This window comes from Aspergillus neoniger (genome assembly GCF_003184625.1).
Source record: "Aspergillus neoniger CBS 115656 unplaced genomic scaffold BO87scaffold_49, whole genome shotgun sequence".
Lineage (NCBI taxonomy): Eukaryota > Fungi > Ascomycota > Eurotiomycetes > Eurotiales > Aspergillaceae > Aspergillus > Aspergillus neoniger.
The window spans coordinates 95,906-120,237 of record NW_020291177.1 but is presented as its reverse complement, the minus strand read 5'-3'; the positions used below and the strand labels follow the sequence as shown (position 1 = coordinate 120,237).

At 50.3% G+C, this 24,332-nt stretch overlaps 11 protein-coding genes across 11 annotated transcripts; 6 read left to right on the top strand and 5 right to left on the bottom strand.

Moving 5' to 3' along the window:
- Nucleotides 1-206: 206 nt before the first annotated feature.
- Nucleotides 207-1,879, bottom strand: BO87DRAFT_380646 (thiolase family protein). The gene has a single exon (XM_025624336.1). It carries the CDS (start codon nt 1,580-1,582, stop codon nt 341-343), a length of 1,242 nt encoding a protein of 413 aa, XP_025474906.1. The 5' UTR covers nt 1,583-1,879; the 3' UTR covers nt 207-340.
- A 306-nt stretch (nt 1,880-2,185) lies between these two features.
- On the bottom strand, nt 2,186-3,795 carry BO87DRAFT_419686 (uncharacterized protein). The gene is made up of 2 exons (XM_025626959.1): nt 3,406-3,795; nt 2,186-3,341 (listed from the first exon to the last, which is right to left on the bottom strand). Exons 1-2 carry the CDS (start codon nt 3,481-3,483, stop codon nt 2,514-2,516), a joined length of 906 nt encoding a protein of 301 aa, XP_025474905.1. The 5' UTR covers nt 3,484-3,795; the 3' UTR covers nt 2,186-2,513.
- A 373-nt stretch (nt 3,796-4,168) lies between these two features.
- BO87DRAFT_419685 (short-chain dehydrogenase) lies at nt 4,169-5,635 on the top strand. The gene has a single exon (XM_025626958.1). It carries the CDS (start codon nt 4,435-4,437, stop codon nt 5,317-5,319), a length of 885 nt encoding a protein of 294 aa, XP_025474904.1. The 5' UTR covers nt 4,169-4,434; the 3' UTR covers nt 5,320-5,635.
- A 1,884-nt stretch (nt 5,636-7,519) lies between these two features.
- Nucleotides 7,520-9,465, top strand: BO87DRAFT_380644 (3-deoxy-7-phosphoheptulonate synthase). The gene is made up of 3 exons (XM_025624335.1): nt 7,520-7,833; nt 7,896-7,951; nt 8,106-9,465. Exons 1-3 carry the CDS (start codon nt 7,791-7,793, stop codon nt 9,120-9,122), a joined length of 1,116 nt encoding a protein of 371 aa, XP_025474903.1. The 5' UTR covers nt 7,520-7,790; the 3' UTR covers nt 9,123-9,465.
- An 11-nt stretch (nt 9,466-9,476) lies between these two features.
- Nucleotides 9,477-10,869, bottom strand: BO87DRAFT_447932 (cytochrome c oxidase assembly protein COX14; the record flags this gene model as incomplete). Its single annotated transcript, XM_025628274.1, has 2 exons — nt 9,477-10,415; nt 10,545-10,869. The coding sequence occupies 2 exons, from the start codon at nt 10,867-10,869 to the stop codon at nt 9,946-9,948; spliced, it is 795 nt and encodes a 264-aa protein (XP_025474902.1). The 3' UTR covers nt 9,477-9,945.
- A 409-nt stretch (nt 10,870-11,278) lies between these two features.
- Nucleotides 11,279-12,510, top strand: BO87DRAFT_369094 (uncharacterized protein; the record flags this gene model as incomplete). The annotated part of the gene is made up of 3 exons (XM_025621959.1): nt 11,279-11,908; nt 12,021-12,063; nt 12,208-12,510. Exons 1-3 carry the CDS (start codon nt 11,391-11,393, stop codon nt 12,508-12,510), a joined length of 864 nt encoding a protein of 287 aa, XP_025474901.1. The 5' UTR covers nt 11,279-11,390.
- Nucleotides 12,511-13,046: 536 nt separating this feature from the next.
- Nucleotides 13,047-15,185, bottom strand: BO87DRAFT_182128 (putative hexokinase). The gene has a single exon (XM_025618420.1). The coding sequence runs from the start codon at nt 14,792-14,794 to the stop codon at nt 13,154-13,156; it is 1,641 nt and encodes a 546-aa protein (XP_025474900.1). The 5' UTR covers nt 14,795-15,185; the 3' UTR covers nt 13,047-13,153.
- Nucleotides 15,186-18,695: 3,510 nt separating this feature from the next.
- Nucleotides 18,696-19,329, top strand: BO87DRAFT_182096 (uncharacterized protein). The gene is made up of 2 exons (XM_025618419.1): nt 18,696-18,720; nt 18,775-19,329. Exon 2 carries the CDS (start codon nt 18,896-18,898, stop codon nt 19,208-19,210), a length of 315 nt encoding a protein of 104 aa, XP_025474899.1. The 5' UTR covers nt 18,696-18,720; nt 18,775-18,895; the 3' UTR covers nt 19,211-19,329.
- Nucleotides 19,330-19,688: 359 nt separating this feature from the next.
- Nucleotides 19,689-20,320, top strand: BO87DRAFT_380638 (DUF2945 domain-containing protein). Its single transcript, XM_025624334.1, has 3 exons — nt 19,689-19,920; nt 20,029-20,091; nt 20,166-20,320. Exons 1-3 carry the CDS (start codon nt 19,825-19,827, stop codon nt 20,232-20,234), a joined length of 228 nt encoding a protein of 75 aa, XP_025474898.1. The 5' UTR covers nt 19,689-19,824; the 3' UTR covers nt 20,235-20,320.
- Nucleotides 20,321-20,930: 610 nt separating this feature from the next.
- BO87DRAFT_344798 (putative lipase) lies at nt 20,931-22,889 on the top strand. Its single transcript, XM_025620839.1, has 2 exons — nt 20,931-21,225; nt 21,291-22,889. The coding sequence occupies exons 1-2, from the start codon at nt 21,125-21,127 to the stop codon at nt 22,705-22,707; spliced, it is 1,518 nt and encodes a 505-aa protein (XP_025474897.1). The 5' UTR covers nt 20,931-21,124; the 3' UTR covers nt 22,708-22,889.
- Nucleotides 22,890-23,371: 482 nt separating this feature from the next.
- BO87DRAFT_410545 (uncharacterized protein) lies at nt 23,372-23,998 on the bottom strand (the record flags this gene model as incomplete). Its single annotated transcript, XM_025626340.1, has 2 exons — nt 23,372-23,707; nt 23,835-23,998. 2 exons carry the CDS (start codon nt 23,996-23,998, stop codon nt 23,515-23,517), a joined length of 357 nt encoding a protein of 118 aa, XP_025474896.1. The 3' UTR covers nt 23,372-23,514.
- Nucleotides 23,999-24,332: the final 334 nt, after the last annotated feature.

Below are 24,332 nucleotides of genomic sequence, written 5' to 3'. Positions count from 1 at the left end.
GTCTACTTTGTTCCTGCACCTATATCCCTTGAGCATGTCTGTCATCGCTTCGTAAGTTGCAGATCTAGTATGCTAATTTGCATCGATGAATCTATAACCCCTTCCAACATCGTTGGATCAGTTATCATCAATACTAGCAATAGTATGTTTAGGCTATGCAGATAGTTTGATGAATATCGCTCTGGAGATATAGATCTTCATACAGGGTATAAATAGTATTTGTGCGTGTATGTATTTACATGCGTCTCTACGCTGATATCATAATAACTAAAGTCGCTATAACCTGTACAAGAAGGAAACGCCCCATAATTTTGTTTCTGCTTTTTGTTATGCTCATCCTTTACTCCCGGACGAACATACCAGCCATGCCCATACCAGTGCCAATGCACATGCTCACAACACCGACTTCCTGGCCGGTGCGCTCCATCTCAGGAAGCAGAGTGGCAAGCTGTCTGGCACCGGTGGCACCAAGAGGGTGACCGATAGCGATGGCACCACCCTTGGGGTTGACCTTGGCCTCATCAATACCCAGCTTGCGGATAGAGTACAGGGCCTGGGAGGCGAAAGCCTCGTTGATTTCCCAGACGTTAACGTCCGAGACGGTCATGTCAAGCTGCTGGAGGAGCTTGGGGATAGCAACCGCGGGACCGACACCCATCTCGTCGGGAGCACAGCCCGCAACGGCAGTACCAACCCAGCGGCCCTGGATCTGAGAGGTCAGGCCGAGCTCGGTGGCGGTCGAACGGCGCATGAGCAGAGCGGCAGCGGCACCGTCGCTGACCTGGGAGCTGTTTCCAGCGGTACTAGCACCGGTGGGAGAGAAAGCCGGCTTGAGGCTAGCCATCTTCTCAACCGAGATGTTGGGGCGGATACCGTCGTCCTTGGTCACGGTGATCTCCTTGGGAGGAGCATCGGGGTTCTCGGGGTCATAGGAGAGGGTCTTGACGGGGATGATTTCCTTGTCGAACAGACCGGCGTTCTGGGCGGCAGTAGCCTTCTTGTGGGACTCGGCAGCGAACGCGTCCTGGTCAGCACGGGAGATGCCGTAGCGCGAAGCGACGTTCTCGGAAGTGATACCCATGGGCATGATGCAGTCGCGGGAGTCCTGGGAGTGAGACTCCTTCAGCTCGGGCCAGAGAACGGTGGGGATGGCGCGGGAGCCATAGTTTCTGGTCATGGACTCCATTCCACCACCGACACCGACGTTAATCGCTCCAGAGCGGATTCCGTTTCCAATTGTGGAGATAGCAGCCAGACCGGAGGAGCACTGTCTGTTGATCGTGTGGAAAGGCACGCTGTGGGGGAAGCCGGCGTGGATCTGGGCCATACGGCCAGCCTTCGCACCACCGAGTTCCTGGAGGACGGAGCCGATGGCGACATCGTCAATGAGAGCAGGGTCAAGGTTCGGGTTCGCCTCCAAAGTGGCCCGGAGGACGTGAGCGAGCAGCTCTTCGGGATAGGCGTCCTTGAAACCGCCCTTCTTCGCACGGGTAACCGGGGTACGGAGGGAAGAAAGAATGACAATGTCCGAGGGAGACTTCTGGAGGACCTGGCGCAGGCCTCGGGGAATGGGAGAGGCCATGATGACGGATATTCGACTGCTGAATCAAGCAAGAGACACAGGGAGGAATGGAAGGAGAGGATCTCGACTTTCGCTTCGCCCCGGTTGAAAACCGGGGCCCGGCAACATACTTATATCAAAATATAGCCACCCGAAGGGATTCCGGGGCTCGGGATGGCTCGCGTACGGACTGAGCCAGTTGCACGCTGGCTTCGAACTACCGGCAATGAAGATCGGCTAAGCGCACTGCCGCGGAGGACTCTGGACGAAGGCAAAATTGGGAAATTGTGGGGTCGTCGGCAGTCCCGGTCTGGGGGTCTCCCCGTCTTCTGCTTGAGATTCTGATTGGGGATGTGTGTCCGGAGAACAATCTTACAATGTCAACCTTCGAAGATCACTACATCCTGTCGACTATCAAATAATCTCCAGTTTCCAATATAAGTGTAGCTCTCTCTCTCTCTCTATCTCTGTCGGATTGACGTCCGACAAAGACATCCGGTGCCAGTCACCTGCTCTTCCGCCATCGGATGCGGACGCTTATGTCAGCCAGATCGGAAGGGCAGCTCGGAAAACACCATCAACTAATGAACTAGTCACTAGTTGACAGCAGGCCCTGATTCATAGCCCGAACTCTATAATTGAGGGAGATATTCGCCGTCAAATGCTCCCCAAGGCTGAGAAAAGACAACAATATGCATTATGGAAGCATAAGCTTTGATTCTTCCGAATACATTCGAACCAGTTCTCCGTCCCAACTGGTCGCATCTACAATGCAAGTCATGCCAATAAAGCCCCACAATCCCGAAAACCGTTGGTATCATAGTAAAAACAGCACAGCCGCCTTTCCCTGTGCATACCTTCCATAGCGCCTGGTATCATGAACTCGTCAAGTGATAAAAGTCAAGCAGAACCAATAAAGAAAACAGCAAAGGAACAGAAAGGGATAAGTGTGTCAGTGACGGATGATGTGACTGTAATGACCTGGGACCCTGCGCCGACATTTGTCGCAATCCGCTCGGTAGCCCATGGAAATCGCTGCCTTCTTCTTCGAGGAAGAGGGAATATGTTGCTCTCGTTTCAAGCTGCCCATCGAACCCGCCGGCTGTAACACATCTGGCGTAGTTTCTGAATACCATGGTGGCGGAGACGCTGGCTGGGACATGTATGTCATATCAGCGTCGCTCACAGAGTCTTTGCTGCTGATCGCCATGGCGTCGCCATTGTCACTGACCGGACTGGGGAGGCGTTGGCCGCACCACCAGACCCTGTCATGGCTCGCGTACGGACCTCTAGAGACGCCCTGCGACGTATATGATGTAGAGTTTTGCACCATGTCTCTTACGACGGGACTTCTTGGGGCAGGTGTGTTCCCTTCCGTAGAGTGTGTAGTCGGCTCTTCGCTTATAACCAACGACTGGTCAACAAGACTATGTGGGATCGGCGACGGCTGGAGACTGTAATTGCTATATCCAGCGACAGATCCCGGGTTGGAATGTTCAACATTATTGGTCCAACATTGGGCGTCTTTTCCGTTATCAATATCCATGCTTGCACTCATTATAGGAATACACCCTTGTTCTGATGGTAATGGCTGATCCCGAGGTTGTGTCGAACCATGATGGGCAAATTTGTCAGCACCCTTATCCTCCTTGTCATCATCCGAGGATTCCACTGGAGTCAGAGTCGAGAAACCGAAGCCAGATGCAAGCCGGTTGCTTTGTGGGAGGGAAGAAAACTGGAGGGCACTTGGGAACGCGCGGAGAGGAAGAGACCTGTGTTTCTGTTGACTACCATTAGTCGCGGGACGAGAATAGCAGGGGTCCTTCAGTCTCAAATTCACGGACCTTTGTCTCGCGGAACACATTTCCATCGAAGTCCTCTTGGTCCTGGTCTCTCTGGCGCTTGGTGGAAAATGCGTACATGGCGCTTTAGGCGCCAGGCCGTACAAAGAGGGCAGTGGAGACCAAAATGTGGAGTTGGTTAAACAGAGTATTGCGGTGAGTGTGATTCGAGCCAGGGTCAAGGTCACATTGAGTCTGATGAATCTACTCCGTAGGAATGTGGAAAGCAATACGCGTATGAGAATAGGGGCTCCAATGAGGAAGCAAGTGATATAGAAAAGGAGGCTAGTAATTAATAAGATGACAGGCCATGGCTATGCAGCACGCTGAATAACTGGTCCAAAGCATGCATGGAGTCACACTAGTAAGTAGTTGAAGAATCAAAGAAACCGGAGCTGGAACGTGGATGGATCATCGCAGCAAAGACCGGGACTTATCGCTCAATGTCCAGCCGGGGTTTAGCGCCGTACGGTTAGTACCGTCACATGTTACGGATTCAGTCCGATTACTACTGGTTAATACCGCCGCGGATGTATCAGGTACCTTGAGAGTACATTCTTTCTAGTTACGACTTTCTCTCGTCGGTGATAGAGAAGACAATTACTCGTAGAGTACCAAGTATGTATTTGTTGACATTTTCACATATGTATTATCCTATTACAAATAGTAAATACACCAGTCCAATAGCTTTTTCAGAAGCCTTCTTGTGCAATCATTGGCTAATAAAGCAAGACGATTCTAAACTCCGTAGGCTTAGTAGTCCGTCGCCAGCTTACTCTCGGACAAACAATGGTGTTTTACTTTGCGAACAGATGTATATCCACCGAAGGCATTCGTTTTTCCAGCCATCGGACAGTCATCAAATTGAAAATTCATACTTTGTACTTTGTACAAAGTAGCAGCCATGTGCATGACGTCACGGAAATTTAGGCTTCAACCTTCGACCTTCAGAATAATCCTCCATGTGGACTCAGTCTCTCTGCTTTTGGTAGCTCAGTTCCTAATATATGCAATCAAATCCGTGCCATTCAAATGTCACCTGCAAAAAGTGGGTTCGCCCTCGTGACTCCGGCTTCGAAAGGACTAGGATTCGCCTTTGCGCGACAGCTGCTGTCCAACACGGGCCTCCCCGTTATTGCGACTGCGCGGAGAGACACCGGACAACTCCGTAAAATCTTACTGGAGCAAGTCAATGATGAGACTGGAAAGGCGGAGGAGAGGCTAAGAGTCTTTGAAGTTGACGTGACTGGTACTGAGTACATCATCCCCTCATGCGTTCTGGTCCTGAACAATGTCTTAGATGAGGCAACCATACACGCCATGGCTGCACAGATACGAGAAGAATTTCCACAGACTCCCCTGCGTATTGCAATCACCGTACCTGGCGTTCTGCATGTGGAGAAGTCGCCGACGCAGATTGACGCTGCCAATGCTCTGCACAGCTTCCAAGTCAATGCTCTTGGTCCTATGCTTCTGATGAAGCACTTGGCACCCTTCTTGCCGACGAAGTCGTCTGCAACCTTTGCGGACGAATCTTTGTCGGCACATGTACAGCGGCCGTGGAAACTTCCATCGCATGCGATCTACGCGATGATGGCCGCACGAGTTGGGTCCATATCGGATAATGCAACAGGGGGCTGGTATTCATACCGTGCTAGCAAAGCCTCCGTCTTTCAGCTGACCAAGACTTTCGATCTGTATTTGCGGTCACGGAGCAGAGACCGAGCTTTTGCGGTGGCGTTGCATCCCGGGACAGTCCAGACTGATTTCACGAAAGATTACTGGGACGGCAGGCACATGTTGCAGCCAGAAGAATCTGCGGTGAAGCTATTACAGCATCTATGTGGTATGCAGACCGGTGACTCCGATGGGCGGGGCCGCTGTTGGGATTGGAAGGGAGAGGAGGTTTTGCCTTGAAAGATGTGAATGATAAAATAGAAAATGCATGCCTTGTGTCTTTGTGCGCCATGTATGGGACCGATTTCCTTGACACACTTGTGATTTCCTTTATTTCTCTTTTTAATCTCGTATGTGGAGTTGCGGTCAGTCAAGGTGTGGAGCGAGATTTATGAGCGTCGGTTGAGATGAACAGCACAATGCTTGAGAGTGGTAAGTGCTGGGACCATACCAGATACAGGTTTCAATACGAGCATCTTAGCTGATTTTCCGTAGCAGCAGTTTTGGACACAGTGGGCCACGGAAAGCACCTTAATTATCTTAGTGTGTATTCTGGTTTTTAAGGCACTGACAGCAGGCTGCATGCAGGGAAACCCAGTAAGGGCAATTCTGTGGGGATGAAGGGGCTGGGGGTCGGCCGTGATGGGGAAGCGTTCTTCCCTCGACTCGGTGAGTGGGCGGCAAAGCGATTACACGCGAGCCGGTCTAAAACGCTATTCCGGCTCAGGATGCCTCAACACCCCCCCCAACACGAATTTTCGACCGGCTACCAACACTTCTTGGTCATTCTGAGTTCTTAAAATCTAGCTGAAGCATCCCTGAAGACCCACAGGATCTGTCTGACTCGCCGTTTTCCTTTGCAAGCTCGACCATAGGTCCAGTCAGAGTCCACTGAGATCGGAGCCCTTCCCCTCAAGCCGTGGTAATGGTTCTCCAGTGGAGGGATTCAGAATGCAAATTGATTAGATCGAGTAGATCTACGGTCTAACGGTCAATTCCCCAGGTCCACACGGGAACTGCCGCCCAGGGCCACTCTGTTTTACGTCTAGCTCAACATGGGGTACATACAGGGGCTTGTTACCATACAAGGTGGGCGAGTTACTGGCCTCCCAACTTCCCCTTCGTGGGGATACTCGCACCAAGTTTGCCCCATGGGGTCGTCAAGCCTAACACTATACTCAGCTAGGAGCCGGGCAGTCTCGCAGGAATGGTGCTTGTTGAAAGTTAATTGAGCGACATACAGCATGTCCCATCCTAGTACTGTGTGACTGGGCGTATCCAATTAAAGCAAATAACATGCGAGGCTCAGCCGAAGACAGAATAAGCCGCATGCATGGCTATGCGCATTGCTTACTCGTTGCTTGGCTGACAGTGATCGAACTGCCCAGCAGTTTCGACAAAGGCCCGCTGATGTGGAGGTCCTTACCCCGTACGAAGCGGGCTCACTCGATAGGCAGTGTTACTATGGAGTACATATGACCCTGCATGCATAGCCGTCCATCCCATACCCCCCCTAAGGTGGTTCAATTCTCCGGACGGAGTACGCAACAAGACGATTTGAGAGATACGAAGCTTATCACACAGGCCTCGTACTCGTGGACCACAATCGTTTATCGGATGATCTCATGCATCAGGAAGACTAAACTATCCAGATTATGTGATCAAATGCAGGCGAAAATCTAGAATCCCGACACGAAGCTACGCTACAATGGCTCACTTCAATCGCTCTCTCTTTCGGCTGCAACATCTCAAGCATTGGTTGTCTAAGCCCTTGAATCACAGGCTGATTGACGTAAGCTATCTGGGACAGGGCCTTGGAACAATGGCATCCAGCGGTTTAAGAATCCACGTTGAAAACCGGAAATCGGAGTAATCCGAATCATGATGTGCTCTAGATAGCATTAAGTCATGGAGTGACCGATCTGGAACGGTAGGCTATCGTTTTCGATAAGATGTTGGGGGTTGAATTGACACAACCTAAAGCGGGAACCTTATTCGTACCATGAATGCCCTCTTTGAGGTGGATAATTGTGCGAGAAGGGGGGATAAGCTGAGTGTGATCAAATCATGCAGTATCACACACCACGGAGCCTTGATGCATTGATCACATCAGACTCGAGGGCAGTGGTTCTGGGCCATGATGGGAGGGGAAGGAGACCCGTGGATGTATCAAGAATGGGTGGTGGGGGGAGGGAGGACTATTGAACTCTAGAAGCGGGTCAATTGAAGCAGTGTCTACCTCAAGTGGTGATGGAGGGAGGGAAGATAGAGTCGCAGGAGAAGAGTTGATAGAAAGAGAGAGATGGGACGATGGATGGTGACATACATGGGACAGACAATACGGTACTGATACCGCCACCGGTAGGTTGCAGCCAACCAACCTTAAGTTTTGCAAGTGTGTGAATCATCGGCTGGTCCGCGCTCCCGCGGCCCACACTTTCTGTCTCTTCATGCCATTTCCATCTTCTCTCATTTGCTCCATTTCCCTGCTCTTTTTTTTCTTTTCTCGCTTGTGCCTTGCTCGCCTTCTCTTTGACCCCCGACTTCGCTTCGGTTGTCTTCTCCCCATTGACTCATCTCCATTGCACACTTCCTGGCCCTTCTAGACCCCTTATAAAGGCTGTATTGTTGTCCTTTTCCATCACTCTTCCTCTTTCTTCCTTTCCCCTCATACAGAATAATCCCTTCCACACAGCCAATTCCCCCCCACCATGCCTTTGATCAGCACCACAGAAGTCAATGAGGACACTCGCGGTTAGTAAACAAACCTCATTTTGAGTGCCAATGAGCCTGTACTGATTTGTCAATCCATTTAGTCCTGGGATATGATCCCCTCCTTCCCCCTCAGTACCTCCAGAATGAGATCCCTGGTGTGAGTCACATCGTCCCCCCTTGCTTTTTCCCTACCAATTTTTCCAAGTCTTTCCTGTCATGTTGGTTGGGTTCTTATCCCGACCACATTCTGAGTTATTTTTATCGTCAATGCCTCTGTTCAGACCATTGGGGCTAACAGAAGACATGATTAGAAAAAGGAATCCCTCGAGGCCGTCCGCTCTGGCCGTAACCAGGCCATGAAGATTATCGAGAAGAAGGATGACCGTCTGCTGGTTGTTGTCGGCCCCTGCTCGATTCACGACCCTGCCACGGCCCTCGAATATGCCGGCCGTCTGAAGGAGCTCTCCGAGAAGCTTTCCTCCGACCTTTGTGTCATCATGCGTGCCTACCTTGAGAAGCCCCGCACCACGGTGGGGTGGAAGGGTCTGATCAACGACCCCGACATTGATGAGTCCTACAACATCAACAAGGGTCTCCGTGTCTCACGTCAGCTCTACTCTGATCTTACCAGCATGGGCATGCCCATTGCCAGTGAGATGCTGGATACCATCTCCCCTCAGTACCTGGCCGATCTGATCTCTCTCGGTGCTATTGGCGCCCGCACCACCGAGTCGCAATTGCACCGTGAGCTCGCCTCCGGTCTCAGTTTCCCCATTGGCTTCAAGAACGGTACCGACGGCAACCTCACCGTTGCCATTGATGCCATTGGTGCCGCTGCTCACCCCCACCGCTTCCTGGGTGTCACCAAGCAGGGTCTGGCTGCTATCACCAAGACCGCTGGTAACGAGCACGGCTTCGTCATCCTCCGTGGAGGCAACAAGGGCACCAACTACGACCGTGAGAGCATCAAGGCCGCCCGCGAGGCTCTGGCGGGCAAGAAGCAGTCCGAGGTCGTCATGGTCGACTGCTCCCACGGCAACTCCAACAAGAACCACCGCAACCAGCCTCTGGTCGCCAAGGAGGTCTCTGACCAGCTCCGTGAGGGCCAGGATGCCATCATCGGTGTTATGATTGAGTCCAACATCAACGAGGGTAACCAGAAGGTTCCCCCCGAGGGTCCCTCCGGCTTGCGCAAGGGTGTCAGCATCACTGACGCCTGCATTGACTGGGAGACCACCGTCCAGGTCCTGGAGGACCTCGCTGATGGTGTTCGTGCCAGACGCGCCGCCAAAGCCGCTCAGGCCAAGACCACTAATGGCACCCACTGAGCGATTGAGGATGGATGATCTGCGTTTACGAAACCCCCAGCGAGTGTGATTCCCTTTTCCTTTTGTTCCGAATAATCCGATCTAGATACCATAGCCAGGGTGCTTTATTTTACCTCATTTTGGTTTCATTATCTGACTTTGCGGGCACGAGTTCCTGAGTTATGGGTGTGTTGGACAGACAGCCTCTGCCTGTTGCGGGCAGCGTTTTCGGTCTTTGTTCCAGTAAAAGTCTTGACTGCTTCTTTTTACACTTTTTGTAATTTCTCTTTGCCTGTCCCTGTTCACTTAGGTTCTGTCCACGGTAGACAGTGATGAATCAATAATAGAACGATGAGTATGACAAGATCTGATTGCCCATGTAGATTCAACTTTGCTCGATTGACCGAACGAACCCTCTTGATTAAGTGAATCTTGAGCCATTGACAGCACTATTCTAACCAAGAGACGAGAGAGATACCAGAGATAGAGAATAGTAGATATGTATATGTACACAAGAGTAAAGACAAGAACTCTAACCCAGTAATACACAGGTTGAGGAAAGCAAACAACAGCAAGATAAGAATACAGCTAGAAAGAAAAGAAAAAAAGATGAGACAAAAATAAAATATAACCCGCATAGACGCCGCAACCCCAGATTATGGAAAAACAGGGAGAAGATGCCATGCAAACCAGAAAAGCAGCATAAGTAAATGTGATAGGCGTCATCTCTGAGACATTCCTTGTTTTCCATCCTCACTCACGTACACACACCCACCACCTCCCTCCGCTCTATATGTCATACATCCATTTCCATATACCAAAGGTTTCTTGATTCTTGGACTCCTTACCGTCCAGTGAACCAACTCTTCCAGCTTCGCGTCGACTGCTTCGCAGCATCTTCGGCGCTCTCAGCCAACGCATCCAGCTGGCCCTTGGGAACAGCAGGAGCAGCAGACTTGGCCGCATCCTCCGCAGCCTTAGCGTTCAGCGCCTCCAGCACTGCGGACTTGTTGCCGCCCTCCAGGACACTATCGGGGATAGAGCTGCTGCTATCAGCAGCGGCCTTCTCATCCTGCTTCAAACCACCAAAGATGAAGTTCTTGACCTGATTCCAGGGCCGCTGCGCCTTAGCCTCCTCCTTCTTCTGCTGGAAGATCTCCCCGATCTTCTCATTCTTCAGCAGCTCCAATTGCTCTGTGTTGGCCGTACCGGCAGCATACGCCGTCTTCGCATCCTGCAGTCTCTGCATTTCCTTCTCCACCCACAGAGCCCGCTGCCGACGGTTGTATAGCGTTAGAGAGATGACGGAGTAGACTGTTAGAGCTCCGCAGACACCTGTTTTTTTTCATTCCCGAAACGCGTCAGTCAATGATTCTATAACCCTCGCGGCGGCTCAACACATATGTGTAGTCCATTTGTAACATCGTAGATGATAGAACATACCGGATGCAGCAATCAGCGTGTACACCATCGTCTTATGCGCCTTGTTCGCAAATCGACGTCCTACTTCAATCATTTGATCCACCCGCGACGTCGACTGAGCTAACCGGGCCGCGCGGGCCTGGGCCCTCAACCGCTCGACCTTTTCCTTGGGAGACTCCGGTCTGCCATTGGCGTTTAACTGCGGCTGTTGCTGTTGCTGGGAGGTGGGCTTTGCCATCGAGCTAGGGAGCTTGTAGGGGGCCGCCGCGCTGGCCGAACCGGGCTTGGAGTGCGCGTAGGGCCCGGTGGCCGTGAATCGGGTCGCGTCTGCAGCGGAGCGGGACATTTTTGAATTAAGTCGGCGAGGATGGATTGTCAGTGAGGATGCTCGAGGGTGGTAGTAGTAGTTGTTGGTGGTGATATGGTATGATGTGACCGGGATGGAATCAGTCGGAACGGTACATTCGGCGGTGGGCGGGGTGGGTGGGAGAGACGAAGGGTTGCGCACGCCAAGGGAATCAGTCGGGGTTAATTGGATAGGACGACGGAGGGTCAAAATCCAAAAGGCACGAGATTGGGATTGTTCGAGCTGGGGAGGGGAGAGCAGCTGAAGCCAACGGGGGTCAGGCGGAGTTTGGAGGAGGAGGAATTGGGAATGATTGCCGGCCGGGGAAATTTTCAGCGGAAAGAAATCCAACCTCGTCGATTCGAGGCCGAGCCGGACACTAACTTACTACAACTCCGCTTCCGATTTACTCCATAGTTTATCATCTAGACAGCTATTTGCCTTTACACCAACTCTAGTTAGCTTCATGGTCGAGCTACAGCAATCATTAATTTCATCACATCTCCTATGATTATCGCACTATGGACTACAACGCAGCAGACTTGAGCTCCGTCCTCAGAACTCTCTCCGCCTTATCCAACCAGCAACTACCACAACCTCAATCACAATCACAAGCTCAATCACAACAACTACAATTACAACGACAATCACACCCTCCCTACTCTCACAACCCAGACCCCTCAACATCAACAGCGCCAACAGAAGACAATGATCCCTACGAACCCAGCGAATCCCTCCCCCAGCTCCCTATCCCCCCGAAACCCACATCCTCACGACCCCAACATCACCAAACACAACCACAACCACGACCAGCACCAACAGGACCCATCACCGAAGACACCTCCACCATAACCACCTGGCCAACGGCCCTCCGCTACGTAATGCGCACAGTAGCCCAAAACGAAGAAATCCAGCGCCGTCTCCGCTGGCTAATCCAACGCCAACACGACCATGAGAAACAATGGTGGCAGGGACGCGAAGCGCTCTTGAAGAAACAATCTGCCCGGGCGGAGAAAAAGAAGGAGTTGGATGCTGTGCTGTGAGTCACTCTATTCCTATTTATCCCCAATCATCAATCTACAAAGAAACAACAATGAGAAAGAAGTCAGGCAAAGAGATGAGTTAATCATTAATGGAATTGTGATGATTAGACGATCTGTCGGCGCTCCTGTTGACGAGAATAAGCAAGTTTCTGTATGTATTTCCTTGCATGCAGGTCATATGCGGATCTGGACACAGATGAAGGAGAAGCACAAGGAAGATCATCCACCATAGTGCTGGTGGTTATCCTTATCACAAGAAACCTACACAGCTAATACTTGATGATGAATGAACCAGACAGCCGAAGAAGACCGCGCCGAACTAACCAACTACGACGCAAAAGTATACAAAGCCTCGAGACAAATGTCCGATGCTATGATAGCAGAGCTCAAGGCACTCAGGATTCCCTTTTTCACTATTAAGAAGGGTCTTGTTTCGGAGTCGGACCCATCAAATATGGGAAGAACAAAAACTACTGCCCCGACTGTCAAGCAGCAGCAGGGGCAGCAGCAGCAGCAGCAGCAGCAGCTTTCCCGAGAGGAATTGTCGGCGCTTCAGCTGAGAATGTTGGAGTTGTTGCAGGATCTTTGTCGGGAGTGATTTGTCTTAATATGATGATAGGACTGATGCTTGAAAAGGTAACAAGTTGATGTAGATTTCACCATTGTGGTCTATCATGGGGCTAGATAGTGTGTCTATCCCTTTTTCATTGCTTAATTTGATTCCCCTTGGTCTTGTGCCTCTTCGTTGGCAAGGCCTTGGCAGGATGCACGCTGTGATGTGGGGATTCACCCAAAAACCCAAACCTCGGCTTCGGCCTCACTGGGGCCTCAGTGCGCCCAGTGGCTCGATACTCTTGTATTGACGATTAACATTATGTACACACGCACAATCCCCGCTTCTATCTCAGGCCACATGCCTAACCGTCTAGTCCGCCAAAAGGTCAAGAAATGCTGTGCCCCCGTTACTGATGAACCTGTTCTGTCTATGCAAAAGCAATGAATGCTCCTATGGAAGCACAAATGCATGAATCGGGTGGCCTAGGAGGAGCCCCAATAGAACAACAAAATGGAAATGACAATGTCCGACACCCAGAGCCCCAAGAGCGAAATGGTGGCCAAGTAAATGCAAAGCTGCCGCACAACACCTCGGAATGCGAATGTAGCCGATGGGCTGATGGATCAAATATAGAGATAGGTATGGAGTTCAGAATAGGAGACAAGGGAATGCTGGATAACGTAGTCTACTCGAGCTTCTTCTCCGCAACGGCGACAGCCACTGCTACGGCCGCTCCCAGTATAGCGCTTTCAGGTGCCGGGTCCAGGCACACCTGAGGTTCCGTAGTGGTGTCCGACGATGGCCGCGATGCGTTCGTCTCCTTTACAAGGTCATTCAAATAACCCTGGCAACGGTCCCGGAACCCAGGGTATTTGTTGATGACACTGCCGTCGCATGCGATTGACAGACTCCGGTGATTCTCTTCGCTTTCTACCACGGTCACCTCTTGAGTTTCCTTGATCGAAGGAGGGGCCGTCGCGGGAAATTCTGCCTCATTCCGCAGGCACCACATGCTGTGGATTGCCGTTGCCAGATATCCTGCTGCTCGCTTAGAGACGACCTGGCAGACTCGTCGGAGGAAGCGCAAATCCTCGACAGACGGTGACACGGTAAATGTATGTTCCTTCTGCAGAAGTGCCGCAGACGATGAGAGAAGCGGGGTCGTATCAGCTTCCAGCGCCGCAACGATACTAGTGTCGAACGAATACGCATCGCGCATCGAATGAGGCAACTCCCCGCCGAAGAGCTTAGCAGATTCCACCGCTTCAACAATGATGAGACGGATGATCTCGCCCAGATAACGCCCAGTGATCATATACTCCAGAGGTTGGTAGTCCGGCCGAAGGTGTGTTCGGTTCAAAACCTCATCCCAGCGAGTCTTGGGGAGGATACTGCCGCCAAACATGCTCATTTCGCTGTTGACGATAACGTGCTTGGCGTAGTCGAACCAACCTGGCGGTCTCGTACCGAACTTGGTCAGTCCAATCTCATGAACTGGAAAGTGGATCGCCACATTAGTTCCAGTTCCTAGAATAAGCGACATGCGTGTCTTGGGTTCGATGTAGGCGCGTGAGAGGAGTGTCGCGGAGCTGTCGTTCACGATCCCATCCACCTGGACATTGAGGTCTCGCTTCCGACAAGACTGAACGATAAGATCACCCAGCTCTTGCCCAACGGTGCCATTTGAACAGTGAAATCCTTTGCCCATGTGGATAACGAGACCACTACTGTTGGACGTTTGTTCAATGGGGAACGACCACGATAATCCCATCGACAGTGGCACGGCCTCTCGTCCATAGTTGGTGCCCACTTCGCGTAGCATCGAGTCGATCTTCTCCGCCATCCAATCAAAGAAGAGAGTGCCCTCCAGCAACTTGACATCTTCGTCAATGTACGACGATGAGACGTGAAGGATGCGCATGTCTCCCTGCCCACGTAGTTCAACCAATGCTACCCGCAGCGTTGAGCCACCGACATCCAGTGCGAGGAACGTTCCCGTCTCTGTTCCGGAGGGCAGGGCATGGTTGTAAGATGGTAGCATGCAGACGGAACTAGATTGTAGACAAGACTTGAACTGCGCACGGATCTTGTCTGACATGGCGACCATGTTCTGCACAGACAAAGGTGCCGTGAACAGACGATCCACCTCATCAGCAAACGTATCAAGAGAGCGACGTCCCCAATACGCTCCATGGAAAGGCTTCCGCCGCTTACGGGAGGGGTCGCGGAAGAGGGAAGGGAACAATAGCATAGCCTCCAAGGCGGCAACTATGTTCGTAAAGAGTTCTTGCATTCGATGCAAAACTTTGACCAATGGGGCCGACATGATTAAGAGAGGGAGAAGTTGGTTTTGGGTAAGAAGGAAGGCGATCAGAGAGGGTTTCCCAATCCCAAGCTGATGGTGAGGAGGGATGAGGGGGTGTATTTGTATGAGCGGGTAGTGGTGGTTTAACACAGATAAGGGCTCATACGGGCAAGTGAAACTTGGAGAGGGTCAAAGAAGCATCGATACGAGCAAATGCCACTTCAAGATAGTAAAAAAGAAGTCAAGTCAAAGGCTTGTCGGCCCGAATGATGACAATCACCGAAGCGGGAAGGATGCGCAATGCAAATGCAGAATAGAACCAGTCTCTATCCCAAGGCAATGAAGTAATTCAAGAGAAGTGGACAAGACTTTAAGAAGTACCACTGATCACCCGAACAACGAATCCTTGCACAGGGTGCAGCGGAAAGGGAACCAATGTTGAGACGGGGATAGTCTGTGCAAAGGGAGTAGTAATAGAGGTAAGTAGTAGTAGGTGGTAGATGAACCTGGCAGGGAGAGAGCGGATGGATGGAGTTGGATGACGAGCGGGCGTTCCAGTGCCTGGCGGGAAGATAATTGAATCGAGTTGCACGGAAGGAAAGATGGAGGTGTAGCCCGAGAGAAGGTAGCGTTATAATTCCAGGGGATGTATGGAGTAGATGAATTTGATTGAAGGGAGGGGGGGAGAAAGAGAGAGAAGGAAAGAGAGGAGAGGGGGGAGAAGAGAAAAGGGAATAGAAAGAGTGAAGGGAAAGTAGAGGTAGTAGTCGTGAGTGGTATCGATTGTATTGTAGTTTTGGGAGTCGCAAAGTATTCTTAGTAGGAGAGTAGCGGTGGTAGTAGTTGATAGTAATAGTGGTAACTAGCAGTAGTAGTATTAGTGGTAAGTGGTAGTAGCGGTACTACCGGGTTTGGTGGGAAAAGGAAACGGGAAACGAGAGGGACGATTGAAGGAAAGGGAACCAACCTACTACTACGCGTGTTTCATTCCCCGTCAGGAACCAACGTCCGGATTGGCTTTCCCGCAGGCTGGAATGGCTTGCTTGAGGAATCTGCAATTCAAAGGGGGAGAAAGATAAAGAGAAATCCCATCCATCACTGTAGGAAGGCGAAAATAAAAATAAAAATTAGAAAATTAAAAATTAAATTAAAAAAAAAAAAAAAAAAAAAAAAAAAAAGAAGAAGAAGGGAAATCCATGAATTTGCAGGCCATCGGTATCATACTTTCCAGTGGTTTGCCGGTCAGGTCGCAGGGTGGTAACTCACTGACTACTACTAACTTACTGCGACTGCGACTTACTTGGGTGGTACTACTTCCTCCCTGCTCTGTCTGTCTGGTATGGTTCCTGGCAGCTGGTTCGTTCCGTATTGTATTTACCTGTGACTCCATTACTTACACAGATGCCGTCATTCAATCACTGACTCGAGACTCACTTGAAGAAATCAATCCATTGTGAACGAGACACTATTAGTTACCTAATCAATTTGATGTACTGATTCAGAGAGGATCGATTGCTACCATGTCGGCTGGTAATTCCTCGGACTTTCCCCGGAAGTTATTGATGGCGACCGAAAGAGAACCTCTGCCGTCATGAACCCCTAGCAATGATGCGATGGTGCATGAAACAGATACTATTACTGCCTACATAGTAGCAGTGGTGGTGTATTGTGTAATACTTAAGAGATGGTATAGTTATCTGATCCATCATCCCGGCTAAAAGACCTCTCCGTAATCAGTACTACTAAGATTGGGTTTTATGTGAGACCTGGATCCATGCCTGGTCTAGAACGACCAGGGCTAGCTTCGGATGCTCGGAAGGTACTGTTTTTAAGAGAAAGACAGATTCAAGGATCATTTGAACACCGCATGGAAACGAGGGAGTTCCAAAATAGCCATCGAACTGCGTTATCATCATCATCATCATCATCGTCATCTAATCATCCGCAGAGATCGGGCGAATGCATGATCTAATCATTGACTTAATACTCCGTATTTCAGCAGTCTCTTCAGGGGTATAAAGAATAAGCATAACTCACTGGAAGTTTGATCTCAACGGTAGTCAGCTTATCCTTACCAGTGAAGATAGGTGACTGAAACAATGAGACACAAGAAACACCCATCAATGACATTGACATGGTTTCCCGTGCTGAGGAAAGGGTCATCCTATACTCACTCAGTATTAGATCTAAGGAAGGGAAGAGTACCACCCGGCGTGATGGGAACAGATGAACCAAGTGGGGCCCGGTGAAGTTTAGAAGCGACAGAGTTGCATCCAAAATGGATCGGGGAGGTCATCGACCCTCCGCTTGGTTTGGTCTTCAGTACATCAATCCTGTGTGTGTCTGTGTCTGTGGATACGGTTTTGACATTGTTTCGGTAATCCTTATACCGGTTCTCCAACAGTTGGTCGGGCAGAGAAATCATTTTAATTCAAATAAATTCAATCTCTTTCGGCTAGTCACATAACCGAGTATGGAGGTATACTGTGACTCCTCACAGACAAACGGGATGAGCGGGATGAGTAGGGTTCAAGGAGGGGATCGGATATACTGCAGCCTCCCTGGCATTCCCTTATCCTTTCCCAGAGTCCCCCATGATGGACTTTTGATGCAGCCAGAGGGAATTGGAATGTGACACCTTCGTTTGGTCGAGGAGCGACTGGGTGCAACGGTGGTAGTGGGCCCGCTCCCAATGGCCGGGAGTGTTACATTTTACCCATCCTCCTCCCCACCAATCATCGTCTCTCCCTCGGCAAGTTACTTTAGTACTCACTAGTAGTAAGTACTCACTACTTACTTGCTACTAAGTACTTACTCAAGCTTAATACTAATTACACTCACCTGGTATCTGATCGGTTACTTCATCCGGGTGTTTTACTTGCCATGGAAGTGCTTGGCTGAATTATTTTTAATCATCATAGCACCGTATCAACTTTAAATACCTCTAAGTAGGGGTACTACATTTCTACATCAGTGAGAGAGACTGCGCATTCCTGAAATTCCGCCAAGGAACGGGACATGTGCTGAGACGCACAAAGTCAGTAAGGTAATTGTCGATAACCACACTAAGAATAACAATCAGCAACAATATCATCCATCTCCGCATTTCAGGAGTGATCGATCTCTATCGGCAAGGACAATTTAGACCAACTCGCTACTAGCCCGATCTGTTATTTAGTAGTACTCTGCGTTTCAGGGTCCCCTCGCTACCACAGACAGGCCAAGGTTGGTGCAAGGGACCAAATGCCTGTCAAGATACCCAGGAGATTTTGATCCTGCAAGGGGCGCTATCCCCGCTAAATTTCCATTCTGATAGATGTCGGGGTGCTGTGCTGCCCTGATGCAATCAGTCATGACTCGGCAGCAGTGTCCAATCTGTAAATTTCATCTAATCATAGCATTTACCAACTACTACTTGTATACGATGAGTCGGGCACCTTTCAGTTTCACTCCCATATAGCAGCCAGAGGATAGGTGCTGCTGATACGGCCCAAGACACTCTCTGCCCACGTGGTTCTCATGACTTCCCAACCATCCATCACCCCCATATCTTCACGGAGCATGCAGGACACCTCAGCCGTGCCATGAACGCCTTAAATTTAACCCGTGTGTCTGTGTACCTACGTGGCCCATCAGAACACCAGACCTTGATCCTAACGATGGGAGCTTTGCTTACGGGAGAACCTCGACGACCACAAGTCCTGCCCCGGCAGGTCGTAACATCATGGTCATCATCATCATCATCTCCTATACAAATGACGCCAAAGTCACTATAACACCTACTAAGAGGAAATCACACTCTCCCTCAGCCCACGTCACTACTACTTGCTCTCAAGCGAAGTTACCTTGCTAGCAAGACAGAGCTACAATGATGAACCATCTGATACCGTGTCGACAGTATCCTCTGCCCCAGGACCCACAATCCTAGCACCATCTACCCATCTACAGTGAGTAGTCATGCAACCCAAGCCCCGGCAACGTGATCTACTCACTCACTAAAGATAACGCGGGTCGGGTACATATTTTCCATGACCTCGTATCGAATGAGCCAAGTCCAAGTAGTCCGGGTCATCCAAGAGGGGAACACCACTGACTGCTGCAACATTGTAAGACCAGCAAGAGATGGCGACACCACTCACCACCATCATCATTATGACTATCATCAACATAATACTACTCACACCATGTCGGACTTATATTATACATTCAATGAGACTGTCGTGCTCAACTACTTGGTCCACCCGACTTTTAGCCTTGCACTACCACCATCATCCACTCCCCATCTTGCATCACTGCCACTGTGTGACAATGGCTCGGTATCCGCGCTTACTTTCTAATTTTCTATTGGGAGAGGGGGGAACATGGGGGGTTTTAGGAGAACTGCTGGTGGTGACGTGGTTCCTATCCCCATTTTCTCTCAGATCCATGTGTTTGTGATGGCTTCATTTCCAATGGCAGTAGTGTGGTAAATAGTAATCTCATCATATTTCTGTCATAGGGGCTCCATCAGTACTTAGGTATATATTCCTATGGGATTGCTGTGCGGTGTGCTTGCACTCTCTATTAGTACTAAATCCTATCCAATCGAGCCTTGATCAGTATTCATCTAAACAGCGCTCATCATATTCATACTACTAGTAGAAGAAAATGGCACGAATAAATTCTCGAAGGCAATTATTTAGGATATACTTGACAAAGGTGGTCTGAACAGTGGTGGTATAGGACCGTACCGAAGCCAAATCCCCAGTTTAGATCTGTGCTCGGGGATCGAGAATAATATCGACATGAAGATGAGAGATTGACAGCGGCCATGTGTAGGTTGACCTTTGCTACTTGTGTAGGTTTTTTAGTATAGTTTCAGGCTCCAGCGGGAGGCGTTCGTTCCTGCCTCATGATGACATCACCCCCAGTGTGAAATAAGTGTGCATATGAATAGTCCATCGTACACTTCACTCAGGTATACTCTTTTCTTTTGTAATAGCTGCATTCTTTTTCCTCGAGCAACCCAGTAATTTACATATTGCTATAAACACTGAAACCACTCTCGCATCATGCCGACGAGAAGAGTTCAAGACAAGACGGGAGAACAGATCAACGAAGGAGACTACGTGTATACAAGGTATCGTGGAGGAACCCACGAGGGAGAAGTAAGCCTACCGTTCCCCATCTCGGTGCCATTGTCGTTGTTGAACGGCTTATGTTAGCTTCGCAATTCAGTAATTAGTCTTAGCACACGGCTAACTGAACCAACCCAGGTTGACAAAGTCGTTACGGACGAGGCTGAAGCACATGAAGAAGAGGTAGCCAACCCACCCAAAGTAAGCAAGTCCCCGCAGACCAGACTCGAGGCATCGAGCACATGCGGCTGACGGTCCTTTTCAACCCTCTCAAGGTCATCTTTCACGATCAGCATGGGCATCGTGTAGCACATAATCCGAAGACTTTGGATAAGACGGAATGAAGTGGGATGATGCTGTCGGGGCGGGGCCACGGAGGTCTGAGGGGTTTGTAAGATAATGAGGCCATACAGAATACATCAATCACTATTGGATCAAGAACCTCTTGAATAATACTGGAGCGTTGACAGCTGGGTGTTGTTGGCTTTGTGGTGGTTGCACTTGTGGTCTTCCCCGGACTGCACTGCAATGCAGATGACTCGAGCCTGGGGTACTGTTACAATTCTTTGGGTCCAGTAGCGATAGTATATCCGGGGAACATTGGCGTCTGTTGGGATCTTAATTGCTCTTTCCATCCTTTCTCAACTACCTGCTTGCTCCAAGCTTGGTCTTTTTAAAAGGCCCTGGAGCAATGGCACATCAGCATCAGCCGGCCACTTCTGCTTAAACCGGCCAGAGAATCGAACCAAGAAGCCACTGAGCTGTTCATACGTCGCAAACATGGTCATTTGACCATCATCTTCACGCTCCCGTTGCCCGTCACCGATTTCCTCCGACTGGAAATAGAGTGGCGACAGGGAGATCAAATGAACTGCTGCAGACGCTGTGCTTTGGACCAATTGTATGACAGATACCTGCTGATTAGCTTCACACTCCATACCTCTTCTATCAATTCAGGATGACTTGTGCAGGCTCGGAGTTAGTGGCAAAGCATAAAAGTTGCCTTAGTTTCCCGATATCTCACGGGTGGCCCGCGGAGTGGGAGACCGACCATTTGAAGGTCAGACAGAATGCTGACCCTTGAGAGATAATGCAAATATCCTCAGTCAGACGCATCCAATCGCTCCATTGTCCGGTAACCATGGGCTTGCGCTTCTGATGTCTAGACTGCGACTGGATCTTGGCTCTCTCCAAGTCAAGACTGCAAATCAATGACGAAGGAGTAAATCAGCATATGAGACCGAGGCCTGTCAAGAAGAATCGGAACACTTCCTGGTGTCAGATACGAGGCACACTTGTTCTGGCTATATCCGTCAGCGGTTTCTCTCTGCCCGGTAAGCGCATTCATCGCGGGTGCACCTCTCAACTCTCTATCGTGCATCACTGAACCTGCATAACATGCGGCTGTCTGCCCTAGCTAGACGTCTCCTTTGTGGGGTATTCTTGAGCCCTGTATGCCTCTGCATTTCAGTTCCCCAACAACCCTCGCCTGTGCCAGATTCGGACCATGATCTTGTCTCAGTTTTGTCGAATGCAGCCAAAGATCCCATGGTGAATAAGAAGGTATCGTCTGTGGCTGCGGGTATTATATCAGGTCTTGCAACAAACGAGAAATTGCAACAACCTGGGGATGAGCAGGTGCAATTGGCACTGAAAAGGATCGAGGCATTATTCACCAAGAAGAGTAGCTCGACAATGCTGGATTTTGCAAACGACATAGCAGCCTCAGGCCTAGTTACCCCCAAGATCCTCACCGTCTTGAATGGTTATCCGAACGCCAAAATTAACTCGGCTCATAACCTAAACCCCGACCTCAAAAGCGGAAGTATATACCCGTCTAAAGCGACCGAGGATGCACCGTATTCCATCCCAGAAGCAGCTCTTAGAGAGGCTATCTATATGCCATCTTTCTCCCAAGGGGAGAACAGCAGTGGAAGGAAACCAGTGATCTTGGTTCCAGGAACGGCCGCACCTGCTGGAACATCGTTTTATTATAATTTCGGAAAGTTGGGCAACGCTATCCCGGAAGTTGACTTGGCTTGGGTCAATATACCCCAAGCCTCTCTGGGAGACGTCCAGGTTACCGCTGAATACATCGCATATTCCATTAACTACATATCCAGTCTCTACCAGTCCAAGGTTAACATCATCTCTTGGTCCCAGGGCGGGTTGAACACACAGTGGGCCCTCAAATATTGGCCATCCACGCGGGGCTCAGTGGAGGATTTCATTGCAATAAGCCCTGATTTCCGAGGGACTGTTGAGGCCAGGCTGGTGTGCCCCTGGCTAGCGGGGATAATGTGCACCCCCGCACTGTGGCAGCAGGGGTGGGACGCTAAGTTCGTTCGCACCCTGAGGGCACTCGGGGGTGAGTCGGCGTATGTTCACACGACGACCATCTACTCTTCCTTTGACGAGGTTGTGCAGCCGATGGATGGAGACCAAGCATCTGCGATCCTCCAGGATGCACGTGGAGTTGGCGTGTCCAATAATCACTTACAGTCTATTTGCGCCCACAAGCCCGCAGGAGGATTGTACACGCATAAAGGAGTGCTATACAACCCACTTGCTTGGGCGCTTATCATCGATGCGCTAACTCATGATGGGCCCGGTAACCCTTCGCGAGTCAACGTCACCACGGTGTGTCAGCAATCAATTCCTCCACAGCTCGGTCTGGACGACTTGCTAGGCACAGAAGGACTTGTACTAGTAGCTCTGTCGGAAACCCTGAGGTATAGACCGAAGACATTCGCGGAACCCGAAATCATAGGCTATGCCGCTTCAGCGCCCGGAGTAGGGGTGAAATACCGAACTTGAAGGATGAGAGAAGTAGTAGGCAGATAGGTGGTCACTGCACCCCATACGTACACATCTGTATTTAGGTTTATACTTGGCTACAGCCAAGCACTCTCTGCGCAGGCCAACGATCACTTCCCAGAAGGGGATCCCTGTGGCTCGAGATGAGCTTGACCTTATAGGCTAATGCATTCGTTTCACGGAAGTCTTCAACAAGTGGATCAGATCCAGCCGGAAGAACTGAGTGGCAACCGTCATCGTCTCCCTCACCCGAACTGTATTGGCAGAGATCAACCCACCGCAACGGAATTGGCGGGACTGTCGTTCAGTGTATACGTAGTCCACACACAACCGAAACCGCCTGACCCAGGTAGGAAACAGGGAATAGGAATATTCCGCATTTTCTACTCCGGTGCTGAGAAGTCATGGTCGCAGATTAAAACCTATTTGCCATGGTTTGGTAGATCGTGCGACGAACAGTAGTTGATCGCAGCAAAGATAAAAAATGGATGGCTGGACGAAAGCCAATTTCAAAGGATTGTATACCCATCACGTGGCTTGTCAGGTGGTCACGCCAGTCCATTTTCAATTGCACACCTCCCTCACCTCGCCAATTCAAGCGACTCTTATCTTTCGCCATACTTACTCCATAGCTTGTTGGGCTACCCCGGAAATTGTGCATCGTGAAATCTCAGGATTCCACTGTATCCCATTCCAGGGGTCCATCTGAGATCGGGAAAAGAAAAAAAAAAGAAGACTCATTTTTTATCCAGATCCTTCCTTCTTCCCCCCTTGCACCACGCATACCATCATACCAGATCGCCCAAGCTACGGAGCAAAACTCAGCTCACCACTACCGGTGCTAACGGAGAAGACCCGCTGATCAAAGCAAGCGTATCCATGATAATCACTAAGATAATCTGTCTGGGACGATGGAAAAGAGAGCCTATATCTATGGACTGCCGATCGCTTCTCCTGGATGGAGTCGGCGGTTAGCCTGAGGTGTCCATGGGTCTGAGAACTCTGAAATGGCAAATGACACCGACACCGGCATGCCATGGATCCTCTCATTCGCCAATCCGCCAGGAATTTTCTCCCCAGGCGGCACGGTTCGCTCGTGGTTGCGGGTAACCGGCTTGGAGACTCACCATAGAACTCTTTCCAGAAAAGTAAGTCTTAGACGGCCAATTTCGCTTAGTGCGCCAAGTCCGTGGGAAGAAACTGGGAGTACGTGGACCGTCGCCAATTGACAACTGATTTTGCGGGTAGAATCAGACAACCGGCCATAGCCATGGGTCTCCCAATAGTCCATTTCAGCCACACACTCGCAACTGAGTCGGTCTAGATCTCCGGAAGGGGTAAACTCGGGGTGGAAAAGAGTTCAATGTTTCATGCCCGAGGTCCGAATCAGCTCGGGGTTAGTGGCGCTGCTGCTCACATACATACTCACATAACGCAGCCTCCCCTCCTCCTCCCTTCCACGTTTAAGGAGGGAACAAGAGGGTTTGGGGGTGGCGGCTCAGAGGATTCGATATATTCACACCTCCAGCGTAGAATTGCCGGGTCAAGTCGCTTCATTTGGCGTGGCCACCCAGTGGGATCATGGGATGACCCGTCCACGAATCTGGGCGACTTCCGGCTGCACC

Coding starts and splice junctions, on each gene's coding strand:
- BO87DRAFT_380638 (XM_025624334.1), top strand. CDS start 19,825: ATGCCGACGAGAAGAGTTCAAGACAAGACGGGAGAACAGATCAACGAA. Junction 19,921..20,028: donor GAGGAACCCACGAGGGAGAA/GTAAGCCTACCG, acceptor GAACCAACCCAG/GTTGACAAAGTCGTTACGGA. Junction 20,092..20,165: donor AGGTAGCCAACCCACCCAAA/GTAAGCAAGTCC, acceptor AACCCTCTCAAG/GTCATCTTTCACGATCAGCA.
- BO87DRAFT_380644 (XM_025624335.1), top strand. CDS start 7,791: ATGCCTTTGATCAGCACCACAGAAGTCAATGAGGACACTCGCG. Junction 7,834..7,895: donor AGTCAATGAGGACACTCGCG/GTTAGTAAACAA, acceptor CAATCCATTTAG/TCCTGGGATATGATCCCCTC. Junction 7,952..8,105: donor TCCAGAATGAGATCCCTGGT/GTGAGTCACATC, acceptor AGACATGATTAG/AAAAAGGAATCCCTCGAGGC.
- BO87DRAFT_182096 (XM_025618419.1), top strand. CDS start 18,896: ATGGCGACACCACTCACCACCATCATCATTATGACTATCATCAACATA.
- BO87DRAFT_419685 (XM_025626958.1), top strand. CDS start 4,435: ATGTCACCTGCAAAAAGTGGGTTCGCCCTCGTGACTCCGGCTTCGAAA.
- BO87DRAFT_380646 (XM_025624336.1), bottom strand. CDS start 1,582: ATGGCCTCTCCCATTCCCCGAGGCCTGCGCCAGGTCCTCCAGAAGTCT.
- BO87DRAFT_419686 (XM_025626959.1), bottom strand. CDS start 3,483: ATGTACGCATTTTCCACCAAGCGCCAGAGAGACCAGGACCAAGAGGAC. Junction 3,342..3,405: donor ATGTGTTCCGCGAGACAAAG/GTCCGTGAATTT, acceptor GGTAGTCAACAG/AAACACAGGTCTCTTCCTCT.
- BO87DRAFT_344798 (XM_025620839.1), top strand. CDS start 21,125: ATGAGACCGAGGCCTGTCAAGAAGAATCGGAACACTTCCTGGTGTCAG. Junction 21,226..21,290: donor AGCGGTTTCTCTCTGCCCGG/TAAGCGCATTCA, acceptor CCTGCATAACAT/GCGGCTGTCTGCCCTAGCTA.
- BO87DRAFT_182128 (XM_025618420.1), bottom strand. CDS start 14,794: ATGTCGGCCCCATTGGTCAAAGTTTTGCATCGAATGCAAGAACTCTTT.